At 48.9% G+C, this 15,906-nt stretch overlaps 3 protein-coding genes across 3 annotated transcripts; all 3 read right to left on the bottom strand.

Annotated features, from left to right (window-relative positions):
• Window positions 1-281: 281 nt before the first annotated feature.
• On the bottom strand, window positions 282-7,743 carry xk (X-linked Kx blood group (McLeod syndrome)). Its single transcript, XM_076159137.1, has 3 exons — window positions 5,469-7,743; window positions 3,153-3,415; window positions 282-2,139 (listed from the first exon to the last, which is right to left on the bottom strand). The coding sequence occupies exons 1-3, from the start codon at window positions 5,711-5,713 to the stop codon at window positions 1,202-1,204; spliced, it is 1,446 nt and encodes a 481-aa protein (XP_076015252.1). The 5' UTR covers window positions 5,714-7,743; the 3' UTR covers window positions 282-1,201.
• Window positions 7,744-8,560: 817 nt separating this feature from the next.
• Window positions 8,561-11,452, bottom strand: asb11 (ankyrin repeat and SOCS box containing 11). Its single transcript, XM_076159066.1, has 7 exons — window positions 11,428-11,452; window positions 10,993-11,072; window positions 10,799-10,906; window positions 10,562-10,712; window positions 10,269-10,403; window positions 9,807-9,995; window positions 8,561-9,721 (listed from the first exon to the last, which is right to left on the bottom strand). Exons 1-7 carry the CDS (start codon window positions 11,450-11,452, stop codon window positions 9,597-9,599), a joined length of 813 nt encoding a protein of 270 aa, XP_076015181.1. The 3' UTR covers window positions 8,561-9,596.
• Window positions 11,453-11,972: 520 nt separating this feature from the next.
• Window positions 11,973-15,686, bottom strand: piga (phosphatidylinositol glycan anchor biosynthesis, class A). Its single transcript, XM_076159136.1, has 7 exons — window positions 15,439-15,686; window positions 14,534-15,012; window positions 14,174-14,444; window positions 13,956-14,088; window positions 13,596-13,728; window positions 13,088-13,294; window positions 11,973-12,975 (listed from the first exon to the last, which is right to left on the bottom strand). The coding sequence occupies exons 2-7, from the start codon at window positions 14,978-14,980 to the stop codon at window positions 12,682-12,684; spliced, it is 1,485 nt and encodes a 494-aa protein (XP_076015251.1). The 5' UTR covers window positions 14,981-15,012; window positions 15,439-15,686; the 3' UTR covers window positions 11,973-12,681.
• Between the last annotated feature and the right edge of the window lie 220 nt (window positions 15,687-15,906).

Raw genomic sequence — 15,906 nt, 5'->3', positions numbered from 1 at the left:
TGAGCTCAAAACGACACAAAGTGTTTTCACATAAATATATATTTATTTGATTGTTTCAGTATTTTAAAATACCTCTCCATCTTGCTGTGAATGAGTTCGACATGTACAGATTTCTTTTTTTTTGCTTTTCTGTAGAAACATCAGGAGCATTTGTGTGACACCCGCCGGTGCTGGCCCCCCGCAGTGATGCTGCAAAAAGGAGTTTGTGCAAAAAGAAGTAAAAGTGACACAGTTCACACACACACACACACACATTAAGTTTTAAACTAAGCAAAGAAGCTTGTCATTATTCTGAACACTGATGAGTTTTCACTTTCACATTGTCTGATTGTTTGTAAATATTCCAGCTAATGAAACACATAGACAAAGAGCTGACACACACACACACAAGCATGAATTTAGGAAAAATGCAGATAGACAAAGCATTTCACATCACAACAGCTGGTGCCGGCTGAACCAAAGCCACTTAAATCCTGTGTAAACGTGCAGAAACATAGAGCAGCGAGACAGACGCCTGTGCTTTACAGTAACCTGTCCAATAAGACAGTGTCCTTATATACAGTGACATGTGGAGAATCACATGTGAGAGCACAAACACACCACAGAAGCAGCAGATAGTAGTGATAAAGCTCTCATCAGGGAGTAAAAAAAGCAGATTGCTTGCAGCCTTAAAATTTGGGGGTTCAGAAAAAAAACACCCCTGTAGAAAACATTAGATTAACACTTAACACACTTACTGGCCTCGTCTTGAGGGTCCACACATGCACACACACACACCTTCATGCCAACGTGAGGAACAAAGTACAATCAATTTTCACAAACACGGCTCCTGGTGATCAGTAATGCAGCGTATACTGTGAGTCAAACCACTGGAACTAAACAAGGAGTAGCAGAGGACAAACGCTGTCCTTTTGATTTAAAGGGTGCAGAGTTACAGCCTGGGCGGCTCTGCAGCTTACAAGGGTGAACACAATGCACCACCTTCAGCTCAAGGTAAGGAAACGTTTGCTTTTGCTTCCTGTGTGTCGGGTGAGACAGATGTAAGAAACCACAGCTGGTATGGAAACATGAGACGTAGGTCATACAGTTGTAAACGTAACAGATCGGTGTGGCACTTGAAAGGTAACAGATGCATGATTCAGTCGCTCTGCACAATCGTGGTTCCTGTTCCAAATGGCACGAATCAAACTGCGGCGGCGCTTTACACGTTGCAGGACACGCCGTGCCGAACGTCACCGTTAATCTCCACGTATACATTATTGGTAATTTCAGGAGGAACGTCGTAGATGGTGTCGTTGAGCAGGTCGTACGTCGTGTCGTTGGGCAAGTCGTACGCGCTGTCGCTGGTTGTGTCGTGGACTCCTTCAGTGATGGGCTCGTCCAGCACGGCGGTGCAGGTGGGCTCTGCGGCCTCGTTTCCTATGGGCATGTTGTGCGGCGAAGGAGATTTGCCCGTCAGACAGATGAGAAAAGAGCAATCGTTCAGGCCCTGGGTCATGCTGGAGGAGAAGAGCCTTCGACAGGGATGACAGAACTGGTAGAACACCAGCATGAAGAAGATGGCGATGGCGTAGCCCACCAGCAGCTGCAGCACCAGCAGAGGGGAACAGATGGAGTTCCAGATGTCTGTCTTATAGACGTACCACATGAGAAGCAGTGTGGCGTTCTCCACAAAACGCGACATGTAGTACACGGCCATGCGGTACCAGTTTTGGGACTTACTGATGAGGTCCGGGTCGGAGAGCTTCACCTGCACCGCCGACCAGCAGAACATGTTGATGCCGGCGTAGAGGAAGGTGAGCAGGCAGAGCACGATGGTGGTTCCTACTCGAGACAGAGTTTTCTCAATGTTCTCAGGGAACGGCGAGTGGCTTTTCCAGAACAGAACCCAGGGGTAGAGAAAGAAAATCAGGAAGTTGAGCAGAACCACAGGCAGGACCCAGAGCTGCAGCACAGAGCTGAACAGAACCAGGACCACCACGCGCGTGGCGATCTCAAAGCTCCGCCACAGAAAGATGCAGAGGTACGCCGCGGGCCGCACGTCTACTTCATAGTCGTCATATTTGATCTTGATGGCCAGGATGTTGCAGCGCAGGGCTCCATACACGATGGACAGGAGGGAGATGGCCATGAGCGTGCCTGAGGCGGAGACAGAGAGACCAAACATTAGCGCAGCATCTGCAGACGTCTGAGAGCTGAGATCACATTCATCACATAAACTTACTGAGCGTGAAATGGAGGTGCCAGCAGCAGAGCACATTACATCATTTATTGAAGAGAACATTCCATTTTGTCCTCATTCTGAGAGCAGATGTCCTCCTTTGACTCTGTGTGGCCCTCCCACTAAATCCTACACACACACTTCCTGACCTCAACCTCATATCTTCCATTTATTACTGTGACTGCCACTTTCATAGGAGAGCACAGGTGTGTGTGTGTGTGTGTGTGTGTGTGTGTGTGTGTGTGTGTGTGTGTGTGTGTGTGTGTGTGTGTGTGTGTGTGTGTGTGTGTGCGTGTGTGCGTGTGTGCGTGTGTGCGTGTGTGCGTGCGTGTGTGTGCGTGTGTGCGTGTGCGTGTGTGCGTGTGTGTGCGCGCGCGCGCGTGCATGCACATTTGCGTATTGGGAGATATGAATGGAATTGTGAATGATGTCACAGTTGTTATTGACGTCACGGTTGACACACACTCTAAAGTGAAACACACGGACCTCATTCCTTTCCCAAAGATGAACCGTCTCTCCACAAAAGGAACGTGACAATTACGCAATGTTAACGCTTCTCCATGTATAACGGAGGCTGAGGTTTGAGGTTGGCGGTCAGGGCTGGAGTGAAGGGGGTGAAGGGTCAGGGGTTAGAGGTCACAGGAGGGTCAGTAAGAGGCTTCACGGTGATCTTCAGGTGCTTTGCTCCATTCTACATCCTCTATCAAACAGAGTCCCCATTTATTTACCATCTTCAGTATCAGCGAGGTCGTTACATAACATGACTGACTCATGCAAATATCATCTTCTCACTCTGCTAATCAGCCCACATCACAGTCGAGCCGTGGATGAAATGGCGACGGCTGCATCCCCATGGAGACGCCCTGCTGTGAAAGCCAGAGGTAACGAGCAAGGAAGGAAGGAAGGAAGGAAAGGAAAGGGAAGGCCTCACCTCTGCCGATGGACAACCCTTGTTGCAGGACGCAGATGTAGAGCTGCAGGGTGAGCTGGGGGGCGGAGCCGAGGAAGGCCTGAATGACCGAGGTGCGGGCGAACGCCGCCCGGTGCGTGAACAGCTTCCCCTCCGCCTGCCCCACCTGCCGCTCCACCTCCTCGGACCGACCCCGCCGAGGCATCTGCTTCTTCCTGGTGATGCTGACATACGGCTCCTCCACTCGGCCCACGCTGCCATAGATGCAGAACGCCTCCAGACACCTGCAGCACAGCACGCAGCCGGGGAGACATGATCAGCACGCACGCTCCCTTTCAGGAGAATATCAACGGGATAAGTTTCACAATTACAGCTTTTTACAGAGGCAAACTAAGTGAATAAGAGAGCGGTGCAGACCTGCAGAATGGAGGAGAGAGGAGAGATGTGCATGTAAGCAGCAGATGAGCTCCGGCGCCACACTGACAATCTGCTGATGACGGCTAAAGCGATTTTTGTCCCTAACTAGTTTACATGCAGACGTGATGACCTGATGACTTCATAGTTTAACTCATTATGCAGCATGTGTGTGTGTGTGTGTGTGTGTGTGTGTGTGTGTGTGTGTGTTTTAGATTACGCCTGTACACAAGCAAGGATGAAGACCCTGGACCCTGTGATGGAGTGTGAGATGGGGATCAAAAGGAGGACTGAGTGCTTCAGCAAAGGTAAAACTATCATCATCAAAGCTCCACCACGATTATACAACTGAAAATTAAATGCATCCACTCCGATCAATGATTTGCCCGTCAAACATCCGGCAGTAACTGAACTATAATAACGTCTAACGGAGCTCTGGGGAACAATGAATGCATCTGTCAGGCACTCCATCCAGCCGCGCATAAAACACTTGAAGTGATGTGCCAGGAAGGAGCCGGAGGGCCGAGACGACGATGACGATGACGTGCCAGAACACTGCTCCGTTTAAAAAGCAAGAGAAGGGGATTTAAGAAACCACAGAGGTGCAGAAGGGCAAAGTTGTTTATCAGCTTAAAGCGCAGCAGAGTGACGATCAGGAAAACCGTCCCACTTTCAAAATGTAAACACTTAAGTGGTGTTTTGGGCGTGTGTGTGTGTGTGTGTGTGTGTGTGTGTGTGTGTGTGTGTGTGTGTGTGTGTGTGTGGCTTGAGGAAATGCACACATCCCCCCCCCCCCAGTTTGGGTTGTGTTGTCCGGAGATAAGGGTCCTTTACACTGACACGTGCTATTCTTAGAGCTGCTCTTCGCTGGAGGAAGAGGGAAAGACGTACGCTTATCAGACAAACGCACCCCCGAGGGGAAACCAGGCCGGGGGGGTGGAGAGGGGGGGGTCATGACCTCAAGGGAGTTAAGGGAAGAATCAACAACGCAAAGGAAAAACAACCGGATGGAGCTGTTAAACTGGTTAACAAAGCACACACACACACTGGGAGAGAGAGAGAGAGAGAGAGAGAGAGAGAGAGAGGGAGGATGTTTAGAGACACCGGGAGCTTTGATCATGTAAACGTTCACGCCGTAAAAACTTTCCTGCTCTCACTGGCTGGAGTTTGACGTGTGTGTATGAAGAAGAAGATGATGAATGTGTGAGAGGGGAGAGTGTGTGTGTGTGTGTGTGTGTGTGTGTGTGTGTGTGTGTGTGTGTGTGTGTGTGTGTGTGTGTGTGTGTGTGTGTGTTCGTGCACCTGCAGAGGACCGGATTTGCGTGTTTGGTCTCTCCTGCTGTCACTACATGTGGTCATGCTGTGGTGGCAATACTGCATACATAGCCTGGGTGTGTGTCTGTCTGTGTGTGTGTGTGTTAGTGGCTTTCCGTTTGGCTTTCTCGATGTGGGATTATGGTCACGTTCCTATAGCTCAGGCAGATGGCCGGTCCAGCTCTTATTTGGGGCAAACCCACAATGTAAAGCCGTAGTGTACATCAGCAGACGGCAGCTCCTCTATAAGCTGCACAGCCTGAGAGCAGAGAGGGGCAACAACACGGAACACACAGCTCTGTCCATGTGCAGGGGGTGGACTGATCAATGGGACAAACACACTGCACCATCCGAAATGTGTGTGTGTGTGCGTGTGTGCATGAAGGGACAAAGGCCAGAGAGCATGAAAACAACAGCAAAGCATCGACCAAACCTTCTGTAAGCTGCTTAGGTGCAGACATTTTATCACAGCAACCATCAACCAGGGCAACAGAGCAGTAAAAGCTCCCTCTCACTCTCACTCTCTCTCTTTCTCTCACTGTGTGTGTGTGTGTGTGTTTGAGAGCCAATCCATCAGAGGTAAACACCGCTCGGCACTGACTGACTGACCTGACGATGGGTCCGAGCTGCAGGATGTGCAGCAGGAGGATGAGCGGTCTGTCGCGGCTCAGGTCCCGGTGGATGAAGGTGAGTGTGAGCTGCACCAGCACGGACGGCACCAGCGTGAAGAGCAGCGTGAGCCCCTGCCAGATCTGGTCCCCGGCGGAGAGGTACGTGGAGCTGAGGTACAGAGCTGCCGTGGTCTCGGCCGTGAACAGAGACACCGACACTAATATGGAGCTGGGGAATCGCATCCTCACTCACTCCGCCATCGGGGAATGCGGCGCGCTGCGTTCCTCACCGGTCTGCTATGATCCATATCACCCGGGCGACGGTTCTGCTCGGTGCCGCTCGTTTGAGGGGGGGGGGGGTCCTCCACGCCGCCGCAGCTCGTCTGTCTGACTGGAGAAGTGTTTTCACAGCAGGGTGCAGTCCCGAGAGGAGCCTGCGGGGGGCGTGGTGAGCGCGGAACGTAAGCGGAGCGTCATGAGCTCATGAGGCGGTCTCCGCCCTGCAGACGGTGTGAAGTTTAAGAACAGCGGGAGAGAGAAAGTCTTAATGTCAGTGCATCTGCCAAACTAGATCAGTCAGCAACACAATACGTAATAGTGACACTTCCTGTTTCCGCTTCAGCGCCGATGCGTCATTTCTTCGGTAAGTTTGGCAAACGGCGCCTCTGTCACTTTGCTTTAAATGTTTGGTTAGAAAAAGTGAAATGTGCGCTGAAGTGAGTGTGCCGCCTCCAGTGTCGCCTACAACAGTGTCAGACTCCACACCTACTGAAATAAACAACGGTGATGTCATCTAAACTAACAAAGACTTGACCTTGATGTCATCCAAACAGACAGATTCAACTCGATACATCTGTGGCTTCTACGATCAATAACTCATTCAGTTTTTATATTAGGGAACGAGGTGGATATTATTACACAGGGCATCAATTGTTATCATTATTATTTTATCATTTCAGCCGTCAGATTGATTGATATCACCTGGAATATTTAACATTTTTTCTTTCTGCTTCCCCCCCAGGTAAACTGGTCGATCTGCTCCGTCAGTATTGTTACCTAATATTGTTAACACAGCTACTCAGATCCTGCAAGACGTTACAGGGAAAACACACCCATGTGTTTGTGTGTGTGGACACTTTATTAAGCCTCGGTTGTGGATAATGCAAAAACTGTAGAGGCACACACATCTTACAAACACATTTAGACCTAAATGTCACATAGCGGTCATAATCTGCATTCGGAAAAAACTGCTTTGGTTTGTATTTATGGGCCTAACTGCACATCTCAGCTTCTGCCCAAAGCATTTTCAGTTTCTAATGTTATCTCCCCTTAAACTCCAGAGACTAGACAGATGTGATCATATTCAAATGCTATACATTGGTTTTTAAGGCCCCTATAATCACATCTACTGCATGTAAATTTAATCTGGTATCGCCTCCTACTTAACGTCTGTAACTGCAGTCATGTTCATTTTCATCTTATGCTCTCCGTCGCCATTGACTACAAGTTTCTCTATGCAGTTTCAGTAACAAATCACAACAAATAGATCCTTAAAAGTTCCCCCTTCAAAACAAGACTAATAACGTCATTTGCTACATGGAGTAAACTCTGTGTGTGTGTGTGTGTGAGTGATACTGCACAGTGCAAACACAGTGTGGAATTACTGTAAATAGTGTAACGTGAGATCAATGATTCTGCGGTGAAATTATCAAAGGGACTATAACCAATATTTGTTTGTTAGTTTCACTCAGCCTCTGTTTATTTGTAACACTTAAGTTCAGTATCAACACAATTCCGGTTTTGTTAATTTCTCCTAGTTTACAACATCAAACTCTCGGACTGGACCTGAGAGCAGCATCCAGGCAGGTACTGCTGCATCCACTCTACCAGCAGAGCCGTCTCATAAAACATAGCAACATGAGGGCTTTAGTGCAGCCGACATGAGTGTAATCTGAAATGGACGATGCATTGTAAGGGGATAAGCATTGAAGCACAACACCCACTTGAGAATAGTCAGGAAACAATAAACATTTACACTGAAATGTTGACAGAAACCCCATCCCTCCTCTCACATCCCTGCCCTTTGTTAGGAGCCCCAGCAGCTCCTGCCAGTGTTGCTGCTACCCTTCATGGGGCCTAGAAGTTGGCAAAGGATTTAGCGGGGGGATGGAATGATGCCAGTAACCCTGCATGCCTTCACACAAAGACACTAAACAGAGGAAGCTCTGCTTGGTCAGGCTGCGGGAGGTCAACCAGGAAGCAGATTCAAACTGGCTGTAGACTCGTCACAGAGCAGGAGCCCATCTTGAACTCCTCAGTAAACAGGAACTGGGCGAACCTAAGAAGAGGAAGGAAGAGAGGAGACGAGTGAATGGACAGGGATGTTTAATGCGGATGAGATGCAGCTGATGATGATGAGGAGGAGCATCTACCCCTCCATCAGGGCGCTGAGCTCTGCGGGTCAGTTGCAGTTCTGCTCCTGGTTCCTGAGGAAGGTCCTTCTCCGTCCCTCTGAGCATGTCCTGGTAGCTCAGCAGCATCTGCAGCACCGGTGAGAGGGCGGCTGGGCCCGGGGGGGAGGGGTCAAACATACACACACCCAGACCAGGCATGCAAGGGAGGGAACCATGCCGGTTCACACAACCGACGCACAAACACGACCTTTTTTAATTCAGTGTTGCAGTCCCACCTGTTCACCACTAGAGGAAAGCAAAGGCCTGTGGGCTGAGCTGGCCGCTCTCCATGGTGCTGAAAGCAGCTGTCGCTCTCATTATTTCATCAGTTATTGTTTTATTTTCACTAAACTGATCATAACACCTAAACGAGTTTTTAACCTGCTGTTCTCTCATAGATTCCACGTTTGAGTAACAACCCGCTGACCTCTGTGCTGCCATGTCAGCTTTATAAAGCAAACACACATCTGAGCTCAGATTATGAGACCACCTCTGAATCTGACCCACATTTTAATTTGAATGTTCTTTCTCGGGCACCAACTCTAATGAAAGAGATGGAGAAAGATGAAAGGAGAACTGAAATCCGTCATTAACCTTTGCTTCTAAACTGTGAAATGTTTCATTAGACAGAGTGCCTTCCTCCAAACCTTAATTCGAGTGAACCAATCCCCTTGAAACCAGAGGCAAAGGAGGAAATGGCTGATGAAGAGGGAGGTGATGACATGAAGGAACAAACAGTCCATGGAATCAAAGCTTCCAAGGAAACATCAATAGGTCTAGTTTGCCATATGTAGGTGCTGCTTCACAAGTAAGAGCATTTTGGATAATTAATGTGAGTCTCCACCTGGGCAAACATTTAGTTCTTTTAAATCAAAACCTAAAGTTCATATACTATGTTTTGAGATTAAGCCACCAGCAGCAGGAGTGAGGTGTGTTGTTTCCTCTACAGTGACTCCGAATGCATCAGGCTTTGACTCTGATCACTTCATGCAGGCAAGAAGACATTAACATTTCTTCATCTTCAGTTAAATCTAATGTTTGGTTCCTTTCCCCGGAACTGATAAGTGTGAATCAGAGTGTTTGTTGCCATGGTAACCTGTAGTTTGATATACCTTATGCACAGATTTAGATTATGAACAATGTGTGAGAAATCTCATGGATGGTGTGTGCTGATATTAGTTTTTAATGGACTCCTGCCAGCCAATCAGAAACGAGTATTTCCAAAGGTCACATAACAAAGGATTCATGATGAGACCAATGAATGAGAACAGTGTGACACATTAGGCTTTAACACTGAACCAGGTGTGTGTGTCACATTTGACTCATTCTTGTCCAACAGACAGACGGACACACACGTCACATTTCCTCTCTTTATTGTAAAGGGATCGTTACAAAGAAGTATATTTCCGCTGTGTTGCTTCTGCGCGAAGATAAAAAAGTGATGAAAGCATCTTAAAAACATTTAGCAGCAATGTAATGATTCATGTGAATAATTAAAACTATGAAAACAAAGCAGCTGATAAAGACCAGTCACCACAATGTGAGCTTCAGATTGAATCTTCTTATAATCAAAACATTTCAATGGTTCATCATTAAATCACTTCAACCATAAAACCTACAAATAACGGATAAAGCAACTGAAACAATGAGAAACAGAGAAACACACAGACGCCTCACTGATAGAGGAGGAAGTCTTTGAGACTGTGAGGGAGGAAGAGGCTGGAGGCTCTGTGAAGACGACTCCTCCCTAGACTTCGCCGTATGCACAACCGACACAGCTGAGACAGCGAGCAGGGACCTGGACACACGAGAGAGACAAAACCGTTAACACCTCATTAACACCCGTGAAGGTTGCGTGTCTAAGCGTCGGTCGAGCCTTCTACCTCTTTTCTGCAGTGCAGCTCTCACTGAGCTGTTTGGTGAGGTGAGTTTCAGAGCAGTTTCCCCCTCGGCGTTCCTACAACTCCCATCAGCCCCAAAGTCCAGCAGAAGCTCCACGATGTCCACTTCTCCTCCTCGGACTGCGGCGTGTAGAGGGCTGTCCAGACCACATCCTAGCTGGACGTCTGCACCTTTACAGGACACAATCAAGAGTCAGGACACCAGAACAGCATGCTGGTGATATAACACAACTATCAGCAAAACTATCTGTACTCTGAACACATATCTAAGTGATGCACTGTTTTGAACTGTGAGGGACAACTTTTCCTGCCCTAATGGGAAGTGAAAGTAAATAATAATAGACAAGGTCAAGGTCCTGAGAGAGGACTGAAAGAGAGCAACAGAATCTAAACAAGCGTAACTCTCTCTCTCTTTTCTAGGTAGATTGTCTCTGTTGGTGTTACCTGACTGCAGCAGCGTCTCCACACAGGCTGTGGCTCGAGCCGCACAAGCAGCAAACAGCGGCGTCCCCAACCCCGGCAGCTCCATGTCAATGTGAGCGCCGTAGGACAACAGCAGCTCCAGACACTCTCGGTGACCTGAGGACAGAAACCGTACGGTGAGGAAACCTGTGCCGGGACAGACACACACCTGGTCTCTGTCTCGCTCGCTCGCTCGCACGCACGCACGCACGCACGCACGCACGCACGCACGCACGCACGCACGCACGCACACACACACACACACACACACACACCTTTCTTTGCAGCCTCATGGATGGGTGATGCCAGCCGGTATAAAGTGTGATTGATGGAATCGTGCTGTAAGATCAGCCTGACACAAGCGACGCTCCCACTGCTGCAGGAGTTGAAAAGAGGCGTGGCTCCGTCTGTTGACATCGCCTCCACCTGGGGACAGAAATCAGAGGCATTGTTCAGATTGCAAACACAGACGAGCGAAACTCATTTTCAAAAGTACACAAATGCATTCTTACGTCTGCGCCATTGTCCAAGAGAAACCTGGCGCAGGCGTAATGGCCGCCCAGGCAAGCTTCATGGAGAGGAGAGACTCCATCCATGGTCAGGGTGTCTACACGGAGGCCCTGCAGGGGGGAGGAACGAGGAACAACGTCAGGATGTCACGCTTCATCTCTAACCTACACATGTTCACCAAGCAAGGCAACTTTACCAGGAAAACGAGGGACCTCAGGTTGAGCAGTCGGCCCCGGCAGGCGGCTTCATGGAGGGGGGTTCTGTCTGACAAGGAGTCTGAGAGAGTGAGAGAGAGAGAGAAGGAGAGAGAGTCAGTCTCTAGCTCATTGTCAGGTTACGATTACTTGGATTCAGGTCTTTATCGGGTTTCGGGGTCATCGCAACACCAAACACTCACTGAACTCTTCCTCTACTGAACTTGAGACAATGAAATACTGACTCTACAGGTTTAAACTCCTAGAATTGAGCTGAACTTTCAAGAATAGCAAACAAGGAAAACAAAGGGCTTTGCTGTTTAGTAAGAAAGAAAGCAACCAGTCACACGTTTCTGCTGAAGAGATGCAACACGGCACACAGAATACCTGAGCTGAGTTAACGGAGAAGACAGAGAGGAGAGAGAGAGAGAGCTTACCGGCCATGAGTGAGTTGCACGCCATTCTGCCATACATGCGGGCGGGCCTGTGCCGATTCGCAGCTTGAACCGCAGCCATGATGGAAAGTGATCAGCAAGACTCCTCCCGACACTTTCAGGAACTTCAGCTTCAGATCCACAACCCTATAGTCCCGGTCTTCCTCCCCCTCTTATCTGGGACGGTGGCCACCTCCCCCACACAGTCACCTCCCGCCCATCGCACTGGTTTACTCCATGTGCATAACAATGGTTGTTTGCAATGGGCCTCCAATGAAACCCCTTGAAGAGAAGCACTCAACACATACACATGCAAACAAACACAGGCAGAGGAACACACACACACACGCAAACTTTGTCACACAAACACAGTGATTTAAGTTTGTCCATTTCTCACAATGCAGGAATGGAAACATAATCTTATCTCCTGTTATGACGCCAGAAGGTTCTCAGCTCCACGGGCAGCAGTTAAAAGATTTGTTACTGTTGGATCAAAACTTGAATTGAACTCTATTGAGGATTTTCAAGTTTGGTCATAGCTCTTCTACATTATCTATCCCTACACACACTCGAGCTATTTCACTTGTTGCTGTAAACATTGTTGATTTCTGTGCAGATGCAGCCTTGAGCCTTGAGCTTTGCATCGCGTCCTTATCTCCTCCTGCTTCACAGCTGTGTGTTTGGTCGGCTCTCTTCATTCCACAGAGGCAGCTCTTTGGAACATTCTCCATAAAACTGCCTCTCAAATCACAGTAAACACAGAGAGGAAATGTTTTAAAGTGTTTTATTCTCCCCAGACTGAATCATTGTCTGGCGATCACATACTCATCTATAAAAACTCCCAGGTTCTGTATAAATATTCAACAAAAGAGATGAAATTACTATAAAGCACCCGACACAATCAGCACTTGCTTTACAAAAGCAGAACACTTTAGGGCACAAACCTTTGTCCCTTTTGGCAAAAGCAACTCTGTCCCTTCCCCCGATCTACTCTGCATTATAGGAGGAAGCGTAACCAGCAGCCCTTTAGTTCCCTCTGTGAGCAGTGCAAAGGACATGTATAAGAAAAGAGCGTAAATGTGCTTGTTAAAGTCTTAGGCAGCAAATATCGACTTCCACACAGGTCCCTTTAAGAAGTGTGTGTGTGTAAACAGAGTATATACTCTGTTCAGCGGCCGTATGTGACCTTACAGTGGTCCAGGTTTGACCTCATGTAGAGAAGAACATGAGGCCCTTTGAAGTGGCAGAGGCATCAGTCTAATTTAGTGCGGGGGTGTGTTTGTTTCTGCCGCTTCTCTGAGGGCAGGTTTTAAAATCAGCTTTGTCTTTTGTGCTTGGTTCCCTGGTCCAGAGTCCGTGAGGCCCGCTGGCGTCCACAGCCACGTCCATGAGCCGGTCCGGAACCAACCACTGCAGAAGCAGCAGGAGGAGGAAGTCTACAACTGCGAAAAGGGCAAAGATGGATCCAGCCACCGGTCCGCAGTGAGACTTCAGCCTCCGCAGGCGTCTGTCCAGGGGAAGCACCTCCTCTCCTGCCACCCGGTCGTACACCTGAGCAAGGCAGCGGGGTGAGAGGGGTTCAGGATACACAGCACATGGGTCAGAGCAAACGTGTCCACAGGAGTGAACAAAACAGACCTGTGCTCCGTGTCGGTCCACTCACCCTTTCAGTCCTCTCCGCCACGTTTCTCCAGGTGTAGAGGTTTTGCACGCGGGCGTGGATGGAGGCGGGGGAGGGGACGGACCCGTTGCGCTGACGGGCCATGACGGCCTCCAGGCCCGCGCATAACGACCGCACAGTCGGCTCACACAGGGTTATCAGGTCGTCAGGCAACACCTCGGGAATCCCCCCCACACGGGTGCTAACGACCTTATTCATCCAAAAGCACACAGATGCAGAGACAGAAGGCAGCGATGTGAGGACACGCCCGCCTGGAGACACACACTCAGCTTAACCCCTCTTAGAGACACACCTCTGCAGGCCACACTTTTCATGTTTACATTTCTCCCTTCAGTTGTTTCTGTTTTGCAGCTCGTACGGCAGGTTTACAGATCGGTTACTTCTCTTTGACTAAAGCTTTGTTTAACAGTGAAACCACCTGCATGTAGTTTCTTCTGAATGTAACTCAGGTCTAAGTAGGCCGTGTGAAGGAGTTTGGTGTTGCACAGACCTGCAGTCCACAGCTGGCTCCCTCTACGATGGCCATGCAGAAGGCTTCAGTCAGCGACGTGTTGAGGAAGATGTGACCCTGCACCAGAACGCCACGCACGTCCTTATGCTCCAGGGCCCCCAGCAGACGCACCCTACAGCCAGCAACACGCACACGCACACACACACACGCACACGCACACGCGCACACACACACGCACACACACACACACACACACACACACACACACACACACACACACACACACACACACACACACACACACACACACACACACACACACACACACACACAATGCTTGATTGGAAGTGTGGTCTGGGTCAGTGTGTTGTTCTCACAGGTAGGTAGAGCAGCAGATACCTGTCGTGAAGAAGATATTTCTCCCTCACTTCCTCCAACACGATTCTCTTCGGTCCCTCGCCACCGATTAGGAAATGTACATCTGGATATTTGAGGCAGAGCTCTGGGATGATCCCACCTAGAAGATCGATTCCTGGACAAAAGAAGAAACAACATTGAGATCTCCGGTTCACTATGAATGTGGAAACAGAAACACCGACTCAGCGGATTCCTCTTACCTTTGCGGTAAACAAGCCGGCTGATCACAACTATAGTGATCCTGTCGCTTTGGCGCTGCGAGAGGTCGGGGGTGAAGTCTGTGGGATCCACGGCGTTGGGAATAACGGACACGATCTCCGGGTTGAGCGCTGCTCGGAGCACCGTGTTCTCCTTACTGGTGTAGGACACACACACAGTGTGGTTGGTGTCGCACAGCGTCACAGTGAGCAGCTTATTGGTCAGCACAGAGCTCACGTCCGCAAAGCCGAAGAGGGAGTGATCGGTGAAAACCTGCGAATGACAACCGACATCAAAGCAACGTTAGGAAGCGATCCATAAATGTGAGAGCATTGGATCTCAGCTCCTTGTGAGTGACGCACCGTGTTGAGCCCCATGGTCTTGGCGTGGAACAAGGCGTCGTGCCCCATGGAGGAGAAGGAGCTGTGTGCGTGCACCACGGTGATGCGTTCCCTTACAAACACACAGCGCATCAGGGGGAGGCTGTGGTAGACGGTGGTGGAGGTGGATTGGTTGTACATGACCTGAAGCGGTAGGTAGTAAACCTTCAGTCCGTTGGTCAGATACCTGACGCCCTTCCTGTTGCCGTAGGCGTGGGTGACGATCACCACCTTATGTCCCTTTTCGATCAGACACTGGGAAAGCTGGTAAATGTGACTCTCCACTCCTCCCATGTTGGGATAGAAGAAGTCAGACACCATGCAGATGCTGTGCTTCCTGCCAGGGCCTCTGGCCGCCTCTGTTCGACCTCCACATGCTCTGTTAGACGGAGGGTTCCTGTCAGCTGCCCTCTTCCTCCGCTGGGCCATCGCACAGTCCTTGGCTGTTCGCTTCACTTAAGCTGAAACAAGTGGATTGATTGATTAGTAGAGCTACAATAAATAAGTTAACACAATTACATAACCCAAAACAGTATAAAGCATCAGGCAAGATCTTTACTAGAATTATTTGGAGCAGAACATTCAAACTGATCAGTGACTCACTCATTTAGCTCATTGATCTTTGTTTACTATATTCAGTCTATAGGGCAGCGACATTTGGCTCTACAGAACAGCGCTGTTAGAACAGCTGTAAATAAGCTCTGTAACTGTAACAATGGTGTAGTAACAAGCCAGGAGCTGACACAGATACACAGTCAGGCGGCTTCAATCAACACAGATCAGCTGAGTATCTACTTACAGTAGCTCAGTCAGCTAACTAGCGGCGCTCTCAACAACGAGGCTCAAACATCTAAACGCTGATTGTCTGTCTGTTAACGCTGTCTTACCGTTTACAGATTCTCAAAATGATTCAACGATGTAATCATTCATAATAGCAACTTTGGGACGCTCCAGTGGATCCATTTCTGCTAGCCAGCCACTTTCTCTGTATTACTTCCTGGTTTCCGGCAGCTACGTCACACCAAGTGCAGTGACGTGTTCCAGAGCATTTGCTGCCACCTGCTGTCAGGACGTGTTACTGCAGGGCCAAATCACTGTTGTCTGCTGCTGAGTGTGCGTTATCTCTTAGGTTCATACGCCTAAATAACCTGTCAGGAAATATTTTGCAGCAATTTTGTATCACTTTAGGAATTGAAAATGTTCAAATAAATGAAAACAAACCATATATTTCAGTGCCATTCCAGCATCAACGTGACCCAAAACAAGACAAGACAAACCACAGAACCCCGCCGTTTTTTAAGTTATGACAATATTGTTGACATTATTGCAAGCCAGAGTTGACAAAGTATAAGAAA

Source organism: Genypterus blacodes, unplaced genomic scaffold, assembly GCF_046128005.1.
Source record: "Genypterus blacodes isolate CSIRO-AG114 ecotype Tasmania unplaced genomic scaffold, CSIRO-AGI_Gbla_v1 ptg000093l_1, whole genome shotgun sequence".
Classification (NCBI taxonomy): Eukaryota; Metazoa; Chordata; class Actinopteri; order Ophidiiformes; family Ophidiidae; genus Genypterus; species Genypterus blacodes.
The sequence above is the reverse complement of the archived record's forward strand: the minus strand, read 5'-3'. Positions and strand labels throughout refer to the sequence as shown.

Coding starts and splice junctions, on each gene's coding strand:
- xk (XM_076159137.1), bottom strand. CDS start 5,713: ATGCGATTCCCCAGCTCCATATTAGTGTCGGTGTCTCTGTTCACGGCC. Junction 3,416..5,468: donor CAGCTCGGACCCATCGTCAG/GTCAGTCAGTCA, acceptor GCTGTGCTGCAG/GTGTCTGGAGGCGTTCTGCA. Junction 2,140..3,152: donor AGGGTTGTCCATCGGCAGAG/GTGAGGCCTTCC, acceptor TCTCCGCCTCAG/GCACGCTCATGGCCATCTCC.
- piga (XM_076159136.1), bottom strand. CDS start 14,980: ATGGCCCAGCGGAGGAAGAGGGCAGCTGACAGGAACCCTCCGTCTAAC. Junction 13,729..13,955: donor AAATATCTTCTTCACGACAG/GTATCTGCTGCT, acceptor TGCTGGCTGTAG/GGTGCGTCTGCTGGGGGCCC. Junction 13,295..13,595: donor GAGCCAGCTGTGGACTGCAG/GTCTGTGCAACA, acceptor TGGATGAATAAG/GTCGTTAGCACCCGTGTGGG.
- asb11 (XM_076159066.1), bottom strand. CDS start 11,452: ATGGCGTGCAACTCACTCATGGCCG. Junction 11,073..11,427: donor GTGCAACTCACTCATGGCCG/GTAAGCTCTCTC, acceptor TCACTCTCTCAG/ACTCCTTGTCAGACAGAACC. Junction 9,996..10,268: donor GGAGACGCTGCTGCAGTCAG/GTAACACCAACA, acceptor TGTCCTGTAAAG/GTGCAGACGTCCAGCTAGGA.